We start from the raw sequence: 20345 nt of genomic DNA on the forward strand, positions 1-20345 counted from the left end.
CGCCACGGTGAGGGGCCGGGCTGTGTGGAGCCCTCTGCCCGTCACGGTGAGGGCCGGGCTGTGTGGAGCCCAGTGCCCGTCACGGTGAGGGGCCGGGCGCCGCGGAACCCCCGCTCGCCATGGTGGGGCGCAGGGCGCTGTGGAGCTGCTCCCTGCAGCTCGCCGCGCTGCCCTCGGCGGCGGGCTGGTCAGGTGGAACGCCGCAGCCGTTTAACAGCTCCTACCGGAGACCTGCAGAGCCGCCGCCGTGGAAGGGGTGGAGCGGCAGTATGGAGGAGGAGGAGAAGGGGGATGAGACTCTTCAGGGGCGGCAGCAGCCGCACAGGAGGTGAGCGGCGCTCCAGCGGCAGCAGCGCTCTGCGGCCGGGGGTCTCTGCCCCCGAGCCTTCCTGTGAGCAGGGGGGAACCGGAGCGAGCCGAGCGGCGGCTGCAGCCCCGTGCCCGTCCGGGGGGGAGGCACTGCCCGAGCTGCCGCCCTCAGAGCCCGGCTGGCGGCCGGAGGAGCGGAGCACCTGCTCCGAGTGCGGCGGCGGAGCTCTCCGCACACACACACGGTACCGGAGCCCCGCCGGTGAGTGTGGGGGACCCGGCTGAGCCGCTGAGGGCGGCGGTGGGAGCGGGGTAGAGCGGCACTCGCTCGGAAAAGTTGGCGGGCGAGGTGCGAGGGGCCGGGGAGCGGCACAGCCGGGCTGCCCGTGGAGCTCGGTGAGTGCCCCTGCCCCGCTCCCTGCCTGGGTACAGAGCCAAAACCAGCCGGCTCCGGGGGGATCGTTTCGCACCGCTGAGAGAAACCCTGCAGGAAAAAAGTCCTGCTTTCGCTCCCAGCGCAAGGCTTTCGTTTCTGCCAGTTGACAGTAAAACATGCTGCAGCAGCGCTCGGAAAGAAACAAGTTATATAATCACACAAAAAAATATCCCCTTCCTAGTATCGGCGGCTTGGAAATTTTTTTTTTTTTTTTTTTTTTTTTTTTTTAAGGAGAGGCACGAACGGATGTTTATTGCGATGAGGAGCGATTCGCGTTGCGTGGTGCGAAGTGGAGGATATTAAGGAGGTCATTTAATGTAATTAGTGCAGTCAAATAATCTCAATGATCGTCAATTATCTCTAGCAAGGATTTCGGGAAAGTGTTTGTTGACTGCATGCAGTAAAATTCATGAACTTATGCAGAAATGTTTTTTTCTGGTGACGATTATTCTATTTGCCAAATGGAGATTATGAAGCAAGTTTTTTTTAGTTTTAAAGGATGCTTAAGTGGTTTTTCTTTATTTTTCAAACCGCTCCGACTAAAGTGGCATCAAAATTAAAGATAGTGACAGGAAAATCACTTTGGTTTTCTGGCAAAAAACCCTTGAAAAGAGTATTTTTTTAAATTCATAAGTAGCAGCTGTATCAGTTAAAAAAGTAGGAAGCTTACCTTATTTTGTAGCTAGCGTTTTGAGAAATACAAGAGTATGAACAGTGAAACTGTTCAAATAAAATAACAGTTATTCAGCTTCTGCTTGAAAGGGGTGTGAAGTATTTTTAAGAGGAAGCAGTCCATTATAATTTTATTCATTTGCATTAACTAAGTAGATTTGAGGAACAACCAGGAGAAATAAGCTATTTCCTCAGCTTTTGTAAGCTCAAGATTGAAAGAAAACTGTTAATTCTTCATTCAGAAATAGCTTTTAGGTTCTTTTCAGCAAAAAGGAATGCGATTATTTTGTCTGTGGCGAGAAAAACAGAAATATTGCTTTATTAATTAGTGTCTTTAAATGTAACACCTGCAGTGAAATTAGTTTTGCTTTCTGTCACATCTCTGAATCCTTTCCTGATCTCCCTTTAACATTTATTCAGTCTATTGCTTTATAGGTTGCAGTGTGAGCCTGACATCTAATACATTCAGAGCCAGGACCATGGAAAATCACTTGATTGTCTTGTGCCTAAATATTTGAGTAAAAAGGATTTTTCTGTAAATGTTGCTCTTAGTTTAAATGTTCTTAGAAAATCTAGGAAAGAAGTTATGTGGTATATACTTTTTGCATGTAACATCTTGGTGCAGCTGTACAAGGGAGGGATGGTTTGGGTTTGAATAGCCTACAACTGTGCCCAAGCAGATAAACCTGGCAAAGCTGTTCAGGAAAGAGAACTGGGCATTGCCAAGTGACACTGTGAAAACACTGCTGCCATCGTGCCTCTACTGTGAAAAACAAAGTTTGATGAGATGTGTGAGTGAAAAACTGGGTGTTAAAGAATTTCTGTCAAGAGTTACTTCTTCTGTGAGACCTGTTACTGTGGTTGCAGCTGGAGGTCCTACTGCCTGGTGAGTAAGGCTTATGAAAGGCTAACAGGTTTTGTTGCTTAAAATATTTGGAAATATTTTTGTCATGCTTTGGGCTGGTTTTTGAGGGAAGGCTTCAGTGATATTCAACTGTTTTTGATAAGAATGTGGCAACAGCAAGGTGTTTGTGTGTGTCTATTCAGATGTGTTTACATTAAACCCTTTGTCTCCTTAAAACACCTCTGTATTTAGGATGATGGCTTGAAAATTAGTAGATGGCTCATGTTTGTGTTGGAAGTATGCCTTGACTCTTCCATAAGAGGAAAAACCCAAACCACACAACTTCTAGTATTAACACTTCTGTTGTTGACTAACAACCAAGGCACTTTGCATTTTGTTTAGAGTACATGGAGACATTGTAGTCTAGAGTTGTGGGGGTGGAATCAAAGGCCCTTTATAGACAGGAAAAAAGGGTGTAATGGAAAACATTTACATATTGTGATGTTTCCATTTTCCATGAGTTTTGATATTTTGGTGTGTATTGGCCCTTGGAATTTCTTCTTAAAATGAGTGTGTTTCAGTTAAAGAACTATGAGAGTGCTGTTGGATGTGTTTTTCTGGCATTCCAGTATGAAGTTTGGATGTTCAAAACTTCCATTATTTGGAAAGGCTGGTGACTTTTTGTCACGGACAGGGACATGACTTTATGTGGCAAGAGGTCCCAAACCAATGGAGAACCAGAACTAGAGACATGCCCTATTTTGGAACGATGCCATTGGCATCCTAATTTCCACATCCCTCTTGCCATGGTGTCAGGTTTATGGTTTCTGCAAAAGCTACCTGGGCTAAGGTCTCCAATTCAGCTAGCTTGCTTCCCACGACCTTTTGGCTTAACTTGTGTTAAAGTTGGTCTTTGAACAGGTGCAATCAAGAAAAGCATCTGTTTTCAACAAAGAAAAATATTTTCACTTCCTTATCTTGGCTGACCTGGAAATTATTTGCTTGGAGTTCAATACATTTGAATTCAAACGTTATAAATAGTGCTGTAAAATCCTCATATGTGTGGGGTGCATGTACATACACAGACAGAGGGAGAGAGTGTTGTTAGGACAAGCAGAAGTTGATTTTATATTGAAAGTGGAGTAGAATGGAAAGAATTTAGGGAAGTATTTTCATGTTGCCAAAAAATTACATTGTGCTTGGACTTTGAACTGAAAAGAGGGAATCAAAATAGACAAGCCTTTAAATATGAATATAAACAAAATTTTATGACTGTCTATTAACTTAAAAAGAAAATGGAGTTCTGGGGGGTTGCTGCACTAAACTGAGGTTTTATAGGGTTTTAAAGGATTATTCTTGGTGAATCTAGAGGAAGTTTGCATAGGTGTTTGTTCCATTCTGGCATGGGGAGACAAGGAAGAAGAAAATTAAAAGGCTTAGTAAATGAGCTGGAGATAGTAGTTGCACACATAAAAGTGCCAGAGGCTATGATAAATGAACTTTAGATCCTGCTTTGCCATGTGGATCCTATGCATCAAAGCTTTAACGTGATTTCTGAGCGTTTTTATGAAAATAGTTCTTACATTGCCTCTCTAACCAAATGCTACAAAGGAAATCAGTTTTTTCCCACAGCATGTTCAAGTGGAGCCGTAATTTCATTACATGTAATAGCATTTGGGTTTAGTCATATCTGATTGACATTAAGATGTTAGATGGAAAACCTTTACCCTTAGGATGGAGTGTGAGCTTGTAATATTTTAAAACTTTTTTTAGTTAAGAAAAATGTATGCTAACAGCTTCAATGGCATCATAACTTAAAATACAAACTCCAAGTTGTAGAGGTTGTTAACACACAGGAGTGGCTAAAGTGTGTTTTTTAAATGCCCAACTTCAAAGTTTGGCAGTTTTTTCTAACAGTAAACCCCATCCTGGCAAGGTGAGCCTCTGTCATTAACTGGAGTCACATCAGTAACCAGCTGAAACTAATGAACTATTTGTTTGCATAAATAGTTACACAAGTGCAGCTTGTGCCAGAACGCTAAAGCTGGGCTCTGGATCCTGTAGCTGGGTTGGTAGAAGCTCCATGTTTGCTCTTTTGGAAAAGCTTTATTGAAATTCTGTTGAAGTGTGAAGGGCTGTCCATGGAGATTGTAGTTGCTGTTGGAATCCACACCTTTCCTGTACAGCTGTGTGCATGTGCTATCTGCACTTATTTTTCTGTTGATTTAAAAACTCTGCATTTGATTTGTGACCTGGGTATTGTCTTGTGTACCATAACGCAGCTGTAATGCACAAACCTTGCTTCTGTGTGTGTCTGCCTCAGTCCTGCAGAGCAGGTATGAAAACTTTGATTCCAGCTCTTGTTCTTTCAACATTCTTCCCTACAAATTAACTAGTCATATGAAGCTAGTTGTTTAGGGAGAGCAAAGGAAAACAATTTCCTTTCTGGTGTAGGGAGATTTGACTCCAGCTTTCCTTTGGTGACTGCTTCAGCAATAGCACAGAATTATACTCCTCTTGTGCTTAATCATAATAATAGTCTAGGCTGCTCTTTCAAATGTGGTGGCCACAAGCCAAGTGTTGGGTTCTTTTATTCAAGACTGCAGTAAAAGATGTGGGTAGTGAGGAAAAAAATTTAAAGGCCTCCATCACCAAAGAAATTGACTCCTGGGTCTGTCATCTCTCTCTGTTCTGTATGTCCCCTATGGACAGCTACTGTCATGTCAGGGTCATATCAACCTAAACAGAATAAGCATGTAACAAAAATCTTCTATCAGATCATCTACAGATCATAGACATGTGTGGGGACTACAGAATGCTCACATTGGACAGGGACAACCAGCTGGGGCACCTGGAAACAAAGGGAAAGTAGTTATGTATTGTCCCAGATCCAGGGTTTTTATTCAATGGATACAGTGCTTGGAGCTGCTCAGGTTTAACCCAGCATAGAGAAATAATTGGCTCCAGGGACTACTGATGGCCCTGACTCTAAAGCCTATTTGCATTTTTATCCAGAGGCATGTAAAGGTGTAGCTGATAGGCATGAATAACTTTCTATTGGTTTAGTTCCCCTAATGAATACCAGCAAACTAGAGGTGGAATGTGTAGTCATGGGAGTGGGCTGCCTGTGGGTGGTAGGTAGCTATTGAATGTGCTTGGTTATAATATGAAACATTACTGTCTATGGAGGTAAAATAAATGGAGATTTGCAGCATCATCAGTACTAAATGTAAATGAAACCTTGGAAGGGAATAGATTGATTTCCAGGCCAGTGCTGGCATAAGTAGTTTTTGTTTACAGCAATATATTCCTGTTCTCACCCTTCCCTGTCCTAACCAGTTTGTTGGTATAAACACTTGCATGGTTGCTCGGTGATGCAGGTGAGAATTAAGTGCTTCTCTAGGGATGGTAAGGTAAGAAGTGACTATCAGCTAGATTAGTTGCTTAAACAAGTCCACCATGTGGACAGAAATATTTGTTTTGGCAAGCCTGATTGAGTAGTGAGGGCAGAAATGCTCATGGTAATATGGTAATGGCTGTTTAAGTAATACAGCTGCTAAAGAATAAGCCTAACAGTAGATGACTATGGGTAGGTGACTCACCTTTATTTTTTTTTTTTTGAAACTAATCTTATTTTTCTCCATGATGTCTAAGTAAAATTTTTATTTTTTTTTTTGGCTGTTGATCCTCAAAGCTAGATAAGGCTGATAAAGGACTTATCCTGTTTCCATGAGACTGTTTACAGAGAGAGCTATTCCTTTGTCTGTAACCCTTTTATTAATCTTACTCCAATAGTACACAAGGACAGTGTAGAATCGGGATTCTTACAGATCTGTTGAATGAAAATTTTGGCAACGCTTGTTACTAGGGATTTTTAATGTGATTCAAATAATAGAAATAGTCAGAGATCAGCTAATGCAAGCTTGAGAGATCTTTGTGTGAAATCCTAATAACAAGAGCATCTGGAATAATTGCTGGTGCAACTGCTGTGCAGTGATAAAAAATAGGCATAATGAAAGAAAACTTCAAGATGTGTAGCAGAATACAGTTCACAGAAGGCTCAAGTTCTTGTTCTGGTAAGTCTACAATGGTAAGATGGAACAACTTGAAGTACTGCACAATAAAAGTTTAAATGCATTCAGAATTTTCCAGTCTCAAACAGTTCATTAATTAACACAGCCAATTTCAGACCTGAAGGAAAAATAAAAGCAGAGCCAAAACTTAGCTGGCAGTCATTCGATAGTAAAGCTTGAGGGAGCCAATTACTTCCATGGTCCCTAGCGTTTGCGAATACCTCTCTTTCTAACTGAAACAATTATTTCAAGCAAAAATGCATGTTTTTTGCAGTCATTAAAAATATGTATAATGAAAACTTCAAAGTTGTGTAGCTGTATATGGAGAAAGGTCCGAGCCTTGTTTTGGCAAAGCTGCAGTGCTTTGAGTTTGCTGGGAGTTGTGTCCTGTCTCTTCTAGGTGATCATTAGAGCAGCCTAGTTCTGGATGTAGTTTACAGAAATTAGAAATAAACCAAACCCATCACTTCAAAAAAAGCAGAGAAATTAAGGGTGTTTGGGAAGCTATGGAATGTTTACCAGGCAGTTGTAAAGTTTTCAGAAAGTTGTGTTCCACTAAACCATAGCTTCATAGTAGTTCTTAAACTTTCAGGCCTATGGATTTGTTAAATAAGGACCACATTTCTGGGTAGAAAAGAAGGGTAAGTCTGTTTTGGCCAACTTGATGCTTAGTAGCATGTTGTGCATGGCTCTATGATTAGTAGGAGGAACTACATCCATTTCATTTATGGAGCAGCAGATGTTAGAGGAGACTGTGTGGAAAAGGTCAAGACAATAGATTTTATGCCTGTATTCAAGTAATTTGGATTGAAGCTCTGCTATGTTTAAAAGACCATTTAAAAAGAAAAACTTTAAGGGCAGAGTGCTTCTTGTAATTTTATTGTATCTTTTTTCAAACCTTCTTTTGAAACTGAGAGTATTAAAATATTTCGTTAAATTTTTGTTATTTTCCTAAATAAATACAAGGCTCAAAGCCAAAATATTTGCATCCAAACTTTGTTAAATAAGCAATGCTAAAATAAACTATTTACCCCAAACCTGTTTTCCTAAGGGCTATATCTTGTTTGCAGGTGTAAACCAGTTTAGTGGGATGTCAGACACGGATTTTCCGTGCAGTGTCTTGTCTGATCTATAACTTTGCTCTTCCTTTGTGGATTACGAGGGGTGCCTTAGTATTTGATGTTGGGAAACCTGATATATGAGCTTTGCATTTTGATTCATGTTAGACTTTGTCTTATTCATCAGCCAGTGGTGTTCTTCCCCTCTGTCTAGAACACCTTCTAGCCTTGTGGATTTGGCATGACTAATGGTCTTCTTTTGCAGTTTGTATGTATTGGTCCATTTCCTCTTCTGAATTCAAAAGAGCAAAGCATCTCTGAGGACAGAGAGAGGGTGGTTGACTTGTGTCTCTCCTGAGCCTCTCACAAACAGTGTCAATGCATTTGCCTTCTGTTGGGGATGAGTTTCCTCATCTTGAAGGATGGGTCCCATTTGTCGCGAAAGCTGTTTAATGATTTTAAGTAGAACAGTAGTTTATTTCTATGTTTCAAAGTATAAAAAGATTTAATGTATAATTTTACTAATAAATATTCACCAGGGATGTGATCCCTCTGTCCTTCCAAAGTGAACAGAACTCTACTCCAACTTATTTTCATATCTCTATAGATCATTTTTGATGCCACTCAAGTGCTCAAATTAGTTTTTCAAGTACCAAACTATTATTTTTGAGTGGGAAGGACTTAGGAAAGCTGGCAGAAAAATCAACTGATTTTTGATTGGGTATTTTCTATTATTTAAAGTATACCTGCCAGATCTCCTTAACTGTAGAGGCTTCCTTTTGCAGAAGTGTAAGAATATCCTTGGACTATTGGTTGAGTTTGGACTAATTGGTTAAGTTTTACTTTAAGCTAATGATTTCTAGCTTTCAAGAAATTATCATCTTCCTTTTCTATATAAGAGAACTATGTCATGAATATTGTAGGATATATTTAATCAATTTAAATGGAACAGAAATTATCTGGCAAGACTGATACTTCAAAGGAATCTACAGTTCATCAGGAATACTTTAACTGATTATAAATGTGTCCCTTTCTTATGCATGTACAATGTTTAAAGTATTCTGTGAGCACTGAGGTCTTTTATCCCTCCAGTTGCTTATGGAATACTAATGAAAGTAATGTATGTGCATCATGTGGAAAATATGTTGGCAGACAGATAGATACCTGCAGTGCCTTAAATGCTTTGGCATTGTCTTCGTTTAATCAGCATAGTTGATCCCTGCTTCCCCTAGGGGTTTATTCTTTCAGGATAAGATCAAAGGTTTATGTGAAGGTTTAAGCAAAAGTAAAATTCACCTATTTTAGAGATGAATGAATAGATAAACAGAAGCTTAAAAATAAAACTTTAGGCATCCTAGTCTCTAATATGAAATGTCTTGTGGGAGCAATAATTATGGTTGTTATATATATTTAAAAAATTAGACATCTGAGATGTTAAGAGAATAATTTCCTGGAATTAAGTACCTATCTGATTAAACTTTTGTGATTTGTTTTAATGATGCTTTCTAAAAGAGTAGCTGTTTTATGCTGTGTCTGTGCGCTTTGCTAAATTAATAAACTGACTTGGCATTGAAAATGCTCTTTGAGGAATGCAAAAGACAAACCCCAAACCCAACCCTTAAGTTAAAGTAACAGTTAAAATATCCAGTACCATTTGTTGGGTGTTCTGTCTGCCTTTTTGTGGCGCTGATTCTTTGTGTTACCATTTATGTCTAGCATTTAAAATGCTATAGAGCAAGTTGTGTTTTTCATTGAAAGCTGATTCAAGTAAATGTTTAGTGGACTAGAGGAAAAAAGCCCAGAAATATCAACAGTTAAATTTAATTATGATGCAGCTATGGTATCCTAATGCTAAACAGGAAATACATAAGTGGAGTGGTTTCAGTAAAACTGTAGGGAAACAGGAATACAAAGCAATTACATAAAATAAGATTGTGACCAAGGTAAAAAAAAATTCTATCAGCCATGTTTTCAGAATGCTGTTCATGCTATTTTATTGGAAATTAATTTTGATGTGTTAGTATTTTTTTCTCTACTGTATGGCACAGTAATGGTTATTTTGGTAAGAAGATGTCACAATATTTATAAATTGTCATATTCTTTGCAGCTGATACCATATTTGGTGTTTAGCTACTATTTTGGCTGCTGCTGAAATAGCAGAAATGGACTCTTCATTTGAAGCTGGAGCATCATCAGCAAATGCATTTGGGTTCAGTTTGCTGACACGTGTGTCATATCTTAGCTGAACTGTTGCAGTGAACAATATATTTAATTTTCCCTGTAACTAAGCTTAGAGGGGGCAGAGTGAGTTATGCTATTTCTGAGGACACACTAAGCTTCAATTCTGTTCTCTGACAATGTTGTTTGTGTGGACTGGCTTGGCTACATCAGCCCAGTGCTTCTGAGTGTACAGCTGAATTGTGACTATTTCAGTTAGTGAAGCAGTAGATAGGCCAAAACATGTGGTGGAGAGTTTTCCACAGGACAAACTTCACAATTTGTTATTAAAAACTATTCCTGCACCTAAGTTGTAAATAGTGCTGTCTGTTCATTACTAGTCATCTTCCAGTTTTAATCAGGTAGAATTTGTAAATGCCAGAAGGTTGTGCACTCATTACAACAGTAAACATTTTTTTTAAGCTAACAGAACAGTTATTTACTTTCAGCATTTCAGTTGAAAGTAAATACAGAAATTGAAGCGCTTAGATTCAATTGAATTGCTTTGGCAACTTCTAAAATAAAATAGGGATATTTGGGTTTTCTACCTTGGGTATAATTTGATTATATTTGTAAAGTCTGAAACACTTAAGTGAAGTTTGGAATAAGAGACTCTGACTACTGAGTTTGTAGTTTTCTAAGAAATGTACCAGGATCTTGGCTTCATGGAAGTAAGTTTTTCTCAGTTATTTTTTCATTTTTCTATATTTCATGATGAAATTAAGAGCAAATGTTGCAGCTGTGATTTAAAATATTTCAATTTCCTGTAGCCTTTAACCAGTCAATCTAATAAATGTGTATCCAAGTTGTATTCAAAACAGTTATTTACCTTTATTGTAATAAGCTTTTCATTTGTTTTAGACAAAATACAAAACCAAATACCTTTTGTGTTCTGAGTTTCCTGCATGTGTGTTGGTATAAGTAAAGTATTAATAATGCTACACAAGACTGCTGTTTTTACTACTGAACTAAGTCACTATATAGACAGATCCTAAGGTATGGTATAGTTCTAGTGTCTCTTGCACAGACTTGCAGGATCACATTACATCAGGCACTAAATGTCATAAGTTTCAGGAGGAATGACTATTCTTCCAAAATGTAAATTAAGGAACCCTTCCCCCTCACTTTTGCAGTTGATAGATAATAGTGTTAGTATCTGAAGCTATGCATTCCAGGGAGTAAAATTCAGCCTGAACTACACACATAGAGGCCTCATGTCTGCTTGCCTCAGCATGTTTTTGAAGTCTTTTGTGTAATAGCAACTGTTTTAAAAGCATATTTTATTGACAAAAAAATTGCAGTAGATCATAAAACAAGAAAGGCGGGATTGTTTCTAATGTGTGTGAGAACATTCAGCTTTATGAATGTTGGTGCTAGACCAAGAAAATACTGATTAATTTAAAATTTTATTTAGTTCTCCTGAAAAAGGTATGGATAAGAACACAGATGAAGAGCAGCCTTCAACTGCCGGTAACCTGTACCCTAAAGAAGCAGTGAAGAAACGTCAGAATTCGGGTCGAGGTTCCGGGGCCAATGATTCTTCTAAGGCTTTCAGAAAAAGCTTCAGGCTGGACTACAGATTAGAAGAGGATGTAACTAAATCAAAGAGAGGCAAAGATGGGAGATTTGTCAACCCGTGGCCAACGTGGAAGTCACCAAGCTTACCAAATGTTTTGAAATGGTCCATCATGGAAAAAGATAACAGCAACGTGCCACGCTCAAAGCAGGTGAATACTTCCATGTTTTACCTTTGTGGTTAAGACTGCTTTTACCTCTGCTCTGATCAATAAAACAGGGCAGTTTCTAACTAATACTCACTAGACATCTTCTGGAGGCTTTTGTAAGTCTTACTTTACTGATTTTATTGACATTTTATTCTTTTCAAAAGGTGAGTTAATACTTTCTACCTGTTTAATTTTTGTCTCCTTGTTAGTTCTACATGTTTTAATTTATACATCTCAGTTTATATTTGTAAAAACAAAAAATTGGCCCCCTAGCTCAGTCATAAACCAGTTACAGCCATTCCTTTTTAATAGGTGTTGTCTTATGAAGCATACTATTAACTTAATTTGTGTTGCATGACATAGCTTATGTCATGACATATCTAGTTTTTAAAATTTTGTCTTTTTTTCCAGATGGCTATTTAATACCTATGTTGCATCTCTTGCATGAAAATGTAATAGTTTCTGTCACCTGCTTATGAAAATACCTACAAATCTATTTTTTTTCTGTTCCAGTACACTGGGAGAAAAATTTGCTTATGTTAAAACTAACCTGAGGAGGGGTTTGTACTGAAACACTTAAAGTACAGTGCCAGTTTACTGTTATTTGTTCTTGGTGAAATGCTTTTGTCAGGTACTGTATATAAAGGCGACAGGAGAAGCTTCTTTTTCATGCAGAGTAATGGATACTAGAAAGCCATGGGTTATCCTTATAGTCACAGGAGGTATGGAGATGACTGAGTTTTGCAGAATTATTTCCCAGTGTATTTCTGCTGTGTTGACTGTACTTCAGAAAAGTTGTGCTGACAGGTGCACAACCAGAGACAGTATTTGTTAACAAGCAGGTGTTAATGCTTTTAAGCATGCAAGAAGGTATGCACAAGCTATAAATCTCACAGTCAGTATTTAGTAAAGACCTTTCCATTTTGTCTTACCTGAATTTCCTATGAAGGAAGGAATTCTGTCAGTTTTATGGACAGGAAAGCCATGTTAGGCATTATCACATGATGGTCAGAGGTTTGGGGATGTTTAAGAACAAATAACCTTGGCTGTAATTTAATCATAATAATAATAAATAATTTGCCATCAAAAAAGTTTTTTCCATTCAAGTGAGAGGGGGAAATGGGGAAATGGATTTGCAGAGAATTCTCAAAGCCTGACAGAAGGCTCACATAGTATGCATCTGAATGCAAAGTTTGAGATAAAATATGCTGACTTAGAAAAATCATGGAATAGGACAGACATTGTTGAGAGAGAAATGGAACTAGAAACAAGTTTCAAATGATGACCTTGCAAATGGACTAGATATTTTAGAGAAACAGAACTATGAAAGGTGTATTGTAGGAGGACCCACAAGGGGTATTTTTAGATGATTGGCTTAAAAGGCATTAGCAGCATTGTGTGGCAAAAGCCGATAGGCCAAGAAACGCTTATAACGTATTATACTTAGGAAATTGTTTGGCTTCTGATTTTTGATGGTGTGAATTGTAACATCTATATTGTCTCACCCTTCACATGAGACTGAAAATGGAATAAAAATCTTTAAGCCACCTCTCAAGAGCACCCTCTCTGGGTCAGAAAAAAGGGATAATCTGACAAGAAAGAAGCACAGCAAACTTGTGTCGGTCTTCGGTTCCCTTCCAGCAATTCTTAAAATTTTTTAAATTTTTTAAAATTTAAACTTTTTAAAATTTGGTGTCTTCCTTATGGTGACAATGGTCATGTTGCTGTGTGCAGCTTTCTAGGTGGTGTGCTGGCCACATTTTCATGAAATTCACACCTGGATGTTTTCAGTTGCCTATGACCTCTGCCCTACTTGGTATGTGTGGAACAGGCTTCATGTCTTCCCAGTGCCAGTCAGAAACCTGAGCAGTGACTGAAGTCCCTTGAAGGCAATGCTGAGGTGAATTGTGGAGTGCAGAGCATACAGCACTGATGGAGTGCAGAACTGCAGCACCCCCTTTAATTTACAGTTCATCCCTACAATAAAGGATAATCACAAAGAAATCTACAAGGCACCAGTTGAAAAGCCATCTCTGACCCAGTTGGGATTAATCGTGGGCTAATTTTAATTTTTGCATAGGAACTCTTTTACTTGGGTGCCTGCAATTATTCAGGAGTTTAGTGAAGTAAATCAGGAGCAGAAAAACCTAGATAGGGATCAATGGAATGCACTTCTGGAATCCTCAGCCATTTTGATGCTTGTTTCAGCCAGTTTTGTTCCACCCCTAAATCAGCCTGTGAAGTACATCTGAGCTTGTTTAAAATTCAAACCAAGGGCTCCATAGTTTATTTATCACTGCTAGATGGCACATCCTTTGAGCAGACTCCTGCTTCAGTTTCTGCATTGAGTGAGCCCAGTGATGCCCTGCTATGCTGGGCAGGTTCAGTTTATCTGTACCAAGTGCTTTGCCTATGTAAAAATGAGCATATTATCCGGGGTATGTGCTTGTGCTTCACTGTGGAAAAGCTATATGCATTGTAATCATGCCTTCACAATGAGCCTGTATCATTATCCAGAATGCATGGACTTCTTGTATTGTCATTACAGGCTTTATTATTAACTTTGTTCAGTACTGTTGGAGGATCTTTAATTATTACTTGTTTGATCTGCAGTTTAGGTTGTTCTCATTTCTGTAAAATCCTGTGGTATTCCAGTATGCACTAAGCGCCAAAAATCCCAAGCTAATCAGCTAGTCTTACCAAAGCCTGTCATGTGTTTTTTCTTGCTTTGCATTAGGAGGGAAAGAAGAATGGGAGGGGGGAAGGGACAGAGCAGGAGGAGTTTTTGTAGTACTTGAGTAATGAAGACAAGACAGTATTAAGCACATTTTACTTCTCTTGGTAGCTGATTAGACATAATTGCTGTATTTCAAGATCTGTTATAGTTCTTCTAGTTTTAATGCTTCTGGTTAGTCTGACATAACAAAATGTATAATATCAGGATAAAAGTTCCATAAGATATATATTTCATTCATTATATTGCTTTATCCTGTTGTGTGAGTTCTAACTATTTCATGTGAAGTATACTGCTAAAAGAATTTATGTTTTAGTTTGATATTTTATGAGTTGAGTATTGCTTATTGCTTTAAAAGGTGATTTTGGTGTGCTTTTGTAAAATACAAAAAAAACAAACCCAAACCAAACAACCACAACCAAAAATCCCATGCAATGAGAAGTAATGTTGGTGTGATTTACCATGATAGCTCAACAGGATGCCTGGTGTCCAATCTCATCCTCTGAGGAATTATTGATTTGGATCAGAGGCCTGTGTATCACAAACCTGGAGAGCACAAGCCCTGTACAGGATTCACAAGTTACACTGCCTTTGTGCTCTTGGTTTGTCTTGAACTTCTGTTCATGGAATTTCATTTAAATAGGTCAGGGTAGCAGTTGTTTGCACTGTGTTCTTCTCTATCAATCTTCCTGTCCTTGTGACTTTTACAAATGCAATAAATATAAAATATAGTGATTAGTTCTACCTTCAAATCAACTGTTCTAAATACTTGATAGTATTTACAGTGACATCCCTGTAAAGCCTTTATTAGTAGTGCAGATGTGTTGTGGATTTAGGCAGCCAAGTCCCAGTCAGCTGCTCGCTCCCTCTGCTCACTGCTTGTACCTCACTGGAATTGAAAGGGGGAAAATCAAATAACTTGTGAGTTGAGATAAAGACGGTTCAATAGGTAAAGCAAAAACTGCATGCACGAGGCAACTAAGAAGTTTATTTTCTTTGCATGGGCAGGCAGGTGTTTGGCCATCCCCAGGAAAGCAGGGCTGTATCTCATGTAACAGTTACCTGGGAAAACAAACACAGATTTTACTACTGGGTTGCAATGTCATATGGTGTGGGATATCTCTCTGATGGGTTGGGGTCAGCTCTCCCAGCTGTGTCCCTCCCAGCTTTTTCTGTGCCCCAGTCAACTGGCTGAAATGCTATGAGAGCACTACTCAGCAACACCTAAAACATCTGTCTGCCATTATCACTCTTTTCAGCACAATTCCACAACACAGCAGTGTAGGTGCTACTAGGAAGAAAATTAAGTGTACCCTACATAAAACTTGGCAGAGTATGTCTGAGTCCCACTTAAAAACTAATTGTTCACATCTGCCAACTGGCCAGTTCCTCATCCGTTAAATATTGATTATTACTATTGCATAATGATAATTATTAAAACCTAATTTGTGCCAAATGTCAGCAAAAATAAATGGATTAATTAAGTTCTGAGAAAATTTGTACTCTAACTCTAAAACCAGCTACTTAAAAAGAGCATTTTCCATAAAAAATGCACTGACCTAAATTGCATTATGACAACTTACTAAGTTCCATATCTGAGTTTCAGTTCTTTGATACAATCTGATTTGTTGACTTAACCATATGTAATTTGTTGGTTTGTCCTAATTTCCATTTTTGAGTATTATGTTAGTTTTGTGTATTTTTTTAAATGAAATGTCACAGAATAATGCTTCTGTTGTTCAGATTTCTGTGGCCAGTGTAGTTTCCATGTACTTAGACTGAAATAGAGATAAGAAAATGATGCTTCTTCGTTTTATCTCAGTCGAAGACTCCTACTTTTCTTGTATGAACTAAGGGGTTGTATTGTATTAACCTTATATTCAGCTTTATAGAAGGTTATCTATTTCTCATTCCTGGAGACAGCAGTGAAACTTCTTCAGTAAACATGCCTTGTCCATTAGCTCTCAGAAAAAGCAATTTCATTAATATTTTATTATTTACAGCAGAATTGCAGAGGGATGGAGACGTGTGTGTTTTGTTTTTCCCAACATATGCCTTCCAAATCAATAAAATATGGTGGAGAAAGTAACTTCCCTGAAGCTGTCAGGACTGGTTTAGCAAGGCAACTCCCAGAGTCCTAAACTGCCACAGCATCAGCTGAACTTTTAAAGGAGCACAAGGTCAGCTGTGTATAAACTCACTGATAGTGCTAATCTCTGCTAGGCTGGGAGAATGAGAGCAGCAATCATGGCAGGCAGAACTTGACTTGGAACCAGCAGTGCTGGGGCATTTGTGATTACAAGGAGAAGAGTGTCAGGAGTCTAGAAGCTGCCCTAGCACATGAAAATTCTTCTAAAGCCAAGTGAGGAGTTCAGACCATAAGTGTTTGGGAGGAGAGCCTTAGCCACATTGTGACCAAGATGGAGATGGTCAGGAGTTCTGAGAAGACTCGTTGGTTGTTTTTTTTAGTACAAACACTTTTATTTATTACACCTAAAACTTCTGCATCAGCACTGCAAGTGAAGAGCATAACTCTGGTTCAAAATGAGAGAATGAGTGGTGGTTGGGCAGTGAGTTTCAGTCAGTGATGTACAGCCATGGCCTTCTTTGTGCTGACTTGAGAATACACATGGAGTCAAATTTGAGCCAATCAAAACGAGAGCTGTGCATTTTTTTACCTCTGGATTTATGTTCAGCCAAATTAGTTCTCTGACCTGTCATACTCAAGTAGAGACTGCAAAACTTGTCAAGCTGGAATAAGAGAGGAGGTGGGGGAACCTTTTCATAACCTAGCATATCTAAGTACCATAAGGTTTATCTCAAAAATTATTTTGTTTTTTGTGAATGTTCAATTAATTATTGGCACGATGGGAAGGAAGAATTGTAATAGTTAACGTTAGCCAAGTGAGGTTAACCTTCGTGTGCTGCTTCTAGATGTAATGAGGACAGAGGGAAGGCCTGATAAAAGCCAGCAGAACTTTTGTGGAGTGTTGCTGGGGAACATGACATTTTCTTTCATCTGTGACTTAGTTGTGCTAGGACTTCAGAGGATGCATTGTTTAGTTGCATAAGATAAATATTTGTTAAGTAACTCTGTGTCTGTGTATACATATTCTTTTTCAGGTGGAGGAATCCCTTCCTGGGATGCTTGTTAGTGCCTTGCAGTGTTTTCATTGCAATGCCCCCAGACTCCATCAGGTCTCCTGGCCTGATGGGATACTCTCTTCTCTTTCTCAACAGAGAAGTGTAAATATTGCAAAAACATAAAATTAAATTAGGAGGAAGTAGCTGGGAAAATGGACATTGAAGAGGCATCTAGTGTGTGCTGCAGTTCTCTGCATAAAAGCATAAACAAAGTCCAAATCTTGACTGTATTGATTTTTGCCTTGTATGCAGTTTTTGTTCCCTGGCCAAGTACATTCTGAAATCTCTCATGCATATCGTGTTCTTTATTGCCAGGAGCTGGACAAAGCACTTCCAGTGTTACAACCTTACTTTGTTCAAAGGCCAGAAGAGGCCGGGAAGACAGGAGCCGGTATGCGAGTCACGTGGCTGGGACACGCCACAGTTCTGGTGGAAATGGATGAACTCGTGTTTCTCACCGACCCCATCTTCAGCCAGAGAGCTTCCCCCATTCAGCTGCTGGGCCCCAAGCGCTTCCGAGGGCCGCCGTGCACGGTGGCGCAGCTGCCCAAGGTGGACGCGGTGCTCATCAGCCACACGCACTACGACCACCTGGACTACAACAGCGTGGCCAGCCTCAACGAGCGCTTCGGCAGCGAGCTGCGCTGGTTCGTGCCCCTGGGCCTCCTGCAGTGGATGCAGAGGTGTGGCTGTGAGAACGTCATTGAACTGGATTGGTGGGAGGAGAACTGTGTCCCTGGTCACGATGCGGTAACCTTTGTCTTCACCCCGTCCCAGCATTGGTGCAAAAGGACTGTGACAGATGACAACAAGGTTCTCTGGGGCAGCTGGTCTGTCTTGGGACCTTGGAATAGGTTTTTCTTTGCAGGAGATACTGGATATTGTTTTGCTTTTGAACAAATAGGTAAAAGGTTTGGACCTTTCGATCTTGCTGCCATCCCCATCGGAGCTTATGAGCCAAGGTAGGAAAATCAGAGTTTGAGCAAAATATGTAAATGGAATTATATATTGATGACAAAAAATACACCCAGAAGTTAGAACTGTAGGTGTACTTTCTAAAAAGTATGTGTATGTTTTTGGAGGTTTTTTCTTCAGACTTGGGGACAGGAGTCAGAAGATGAATCAGCAATCTTTTTTCTCCTTAAAAATGTTGAGTAAAAATCTGGAATTAGTCTATGCCTTTTTTTCTGAAACAGCACAATTTAATCCAGCCCGTTCCAGTTTATGTCATTTGCTGCATTTTTCTCTTGCTTCAGTGTTTACCCTGGTTTTGCAACTTACCTGGAGACAAAGATGACTTGGTTACACAGTATGAAAGATCTGTTTGCTCAGGAGAGCAAGCTTTTCTCCTTTTGGAGAAAATATTTAGATGATAGTCCTCATATAATGCTGGAAGGGAAGCATGTATGGGCTGGGAAAAAAAGATGGGAGTCCAAATAGCATGGTAAAAACTTGGTTATCTTTCAAGAATTGCCAAGTTCTCTCTTCTGTTTTGCCTGTTCCCTTGGGCTATCTCTGAAGCACACACTTTTTGATGTGTACTGCTAGCACAAAATTTTCTCAAGGATGGATTTAAAGTTTCAGCCTTAATGCCTCAAGGCACCAGTAATATGTCCTTAACCTACTGAAAATAGAGATTAGGAAAAAATCCTTCAAAAAGAGTGTACAGTAAATGAACTGCTGTTTGATGGGTGTGTTGGTAAATGTTAGTTTCCTGATCTTGAGTGTTCTGTATGTTGTCCAGGTGTACATGCTTACAATTTTTTTGATTAGGTGAGAATATATTTCATTTTTTTTCTTTGCAGTGGAAGGAAAGGAGAAATCTTGCACTGAATTACGTGACATAAAAAGGTGGTTCTTTGTTTTGGTAGGTGGTTTATGAAACACCAGCATGTGGATCCTGAAGAAGCAGTAAGAATCCATATTGATGTTCAAGCAAAGAAGTCTGTAGCAATTCATTGGGGGACCTTTGCTTTAGCAAATGAGGTAAATTGCAACATAAACATGAGTTCAGGTTTCCAAGGACTAGACAGTCATTAGTGAAGCTTTGCTTGAGCAGTTTAACCTACATATCTCTAAGTGTAAACTTAAAAATGTGAATTTTATATGAGTGAAAAGTTGTTACTCTATATACCGCTGTTCAAAGCAATGTTTAGCTTTTCGTAACCAACTACATAAAATATTTCCATGGTTAAGAAAGTACAGAATTGAAGCAAATGTGGATTTCTGATATCCAGATGCTGAGGAACATAACAGGTGAGGACACAGGCAGTATTATGCAGTGTTATGCATTAACAAACATTATGCAGTAACAAACTGAGTGGTGCATCACTTGGAGGTAGTAAGAACTGCATGCCTGTAGGTCAGTACAGTATTTATTAATTATGTCTGTCTAGTAAATATATAAACAGTATTTTTAATAGTTGATTCAAAGTTAAAAACAGAAAATATATGAAAAAAATGAGCTATTCTGAGCTTTTTATGTTTTTTTTAGTGTTTTATTCCCTTCTGCCCCTCCTTACCCCCCCGCCCCTCAAGCCCACAGATCTAATAAGAAGGTTACCCAGATACCTTCACAGCAACTGAAAATGCAGAGAATAGGATGTATCTACACTTAGTTGATATTGTCTGGTACCTGTTTTTGCATCAGTTGCATCACTTGATCTCCTAATTCATTCCTGAGAGTGCGATTATCTGATCTGTCAAATGTTCTGTCGCGTCTGTGCTCCGTCCGAGCTCATCGTGCACCTCTGTGGCAGAGCACGGAGGGAACATGGGACGCTTGGATAGAGCATTTCCCGTCCCCAGTGTTTCCGAGAAATTGTGTTACAAGTGCCCCCGGTACAAATGTTACTGTGTATTTAGGAGCAGAATAACAGATGATTACTCCGTGCCGATGCCTTTCGGAAATGTAACAAATAGCCCGCGGTAACTGGCGGGGGGCCGCGCTGGCGGAGCCGAGCGTTCGGACGGGAGCGCCGGCAGCGCGGGTTTACAGAGCGGGGAAAGCGCCGGCTGCTGGCGGCCAGCGCTGCCTCCGGCGGCATCTATTGCTGCACTGAAGGCGACCGAGCTCGGGCCGACAGGCTGAGCCTTGCTACTTACTCTGCAGCTGTAAATCAGCGTTCTTATCC

The 20345-nt window shown here is 39.7% G+C and overlaps 1 protein-coding gene across 5 annotated transcripts in view; it reads left to right on the forward strand.

Moving 5' to 3' along the window:
• NAPEPLD (N-acyl phosphatidylethanolamine phospholipase D) overlaps nt 1-20345 on the forward strand; it is a 25750-nt gene continuing 5405 nt past the window's right edge. Inside the window, exons 1-5 of one of the 5 annotated variants that reach the window (XM_066318709.1) lie at nt 329-571; nt 2098-2303; nt 11024-11336; nt 17527-18173; nt 19083-19197. In XM_066318709.1, coding sequence (XP_066174806.1) covers nt 2200-2303; nt 11024-11336; nt 17527-18173; nt 19083-19197 — 1179 coding nt within the window. In that variant the 5' untranslated portion in view covers nt 329-571; nt 2098-2199. Of the gene's footprint in view, nt 572-2097; nt 2304-5858; nt 6338-11023; nt 11337-17526; nt 18174-19082; nt 19198-20345 lie in introns of those variants that run through there. The other 4 variants (XR_010743567.1, XM_066318708.1, XM_066318710.1 and 1 more) reach the window with 4 other exon arrangements.

The sequence above is a fragment of the Sylvia atricapilla genome, chromosome 5 (genome assembly GCF_009819655.1).
Source record: "Sylvia atricapilla isolate bSylAtr1 chromosome 5, bSylAtr1.pri, whole genome shotgun sequence".
Lineage (NCBI taxonomy): Eukaryota > Metazoa > Chordata > Aves > Passeriformes > Sylviidae > Sylvia > Sylvia atricapilla.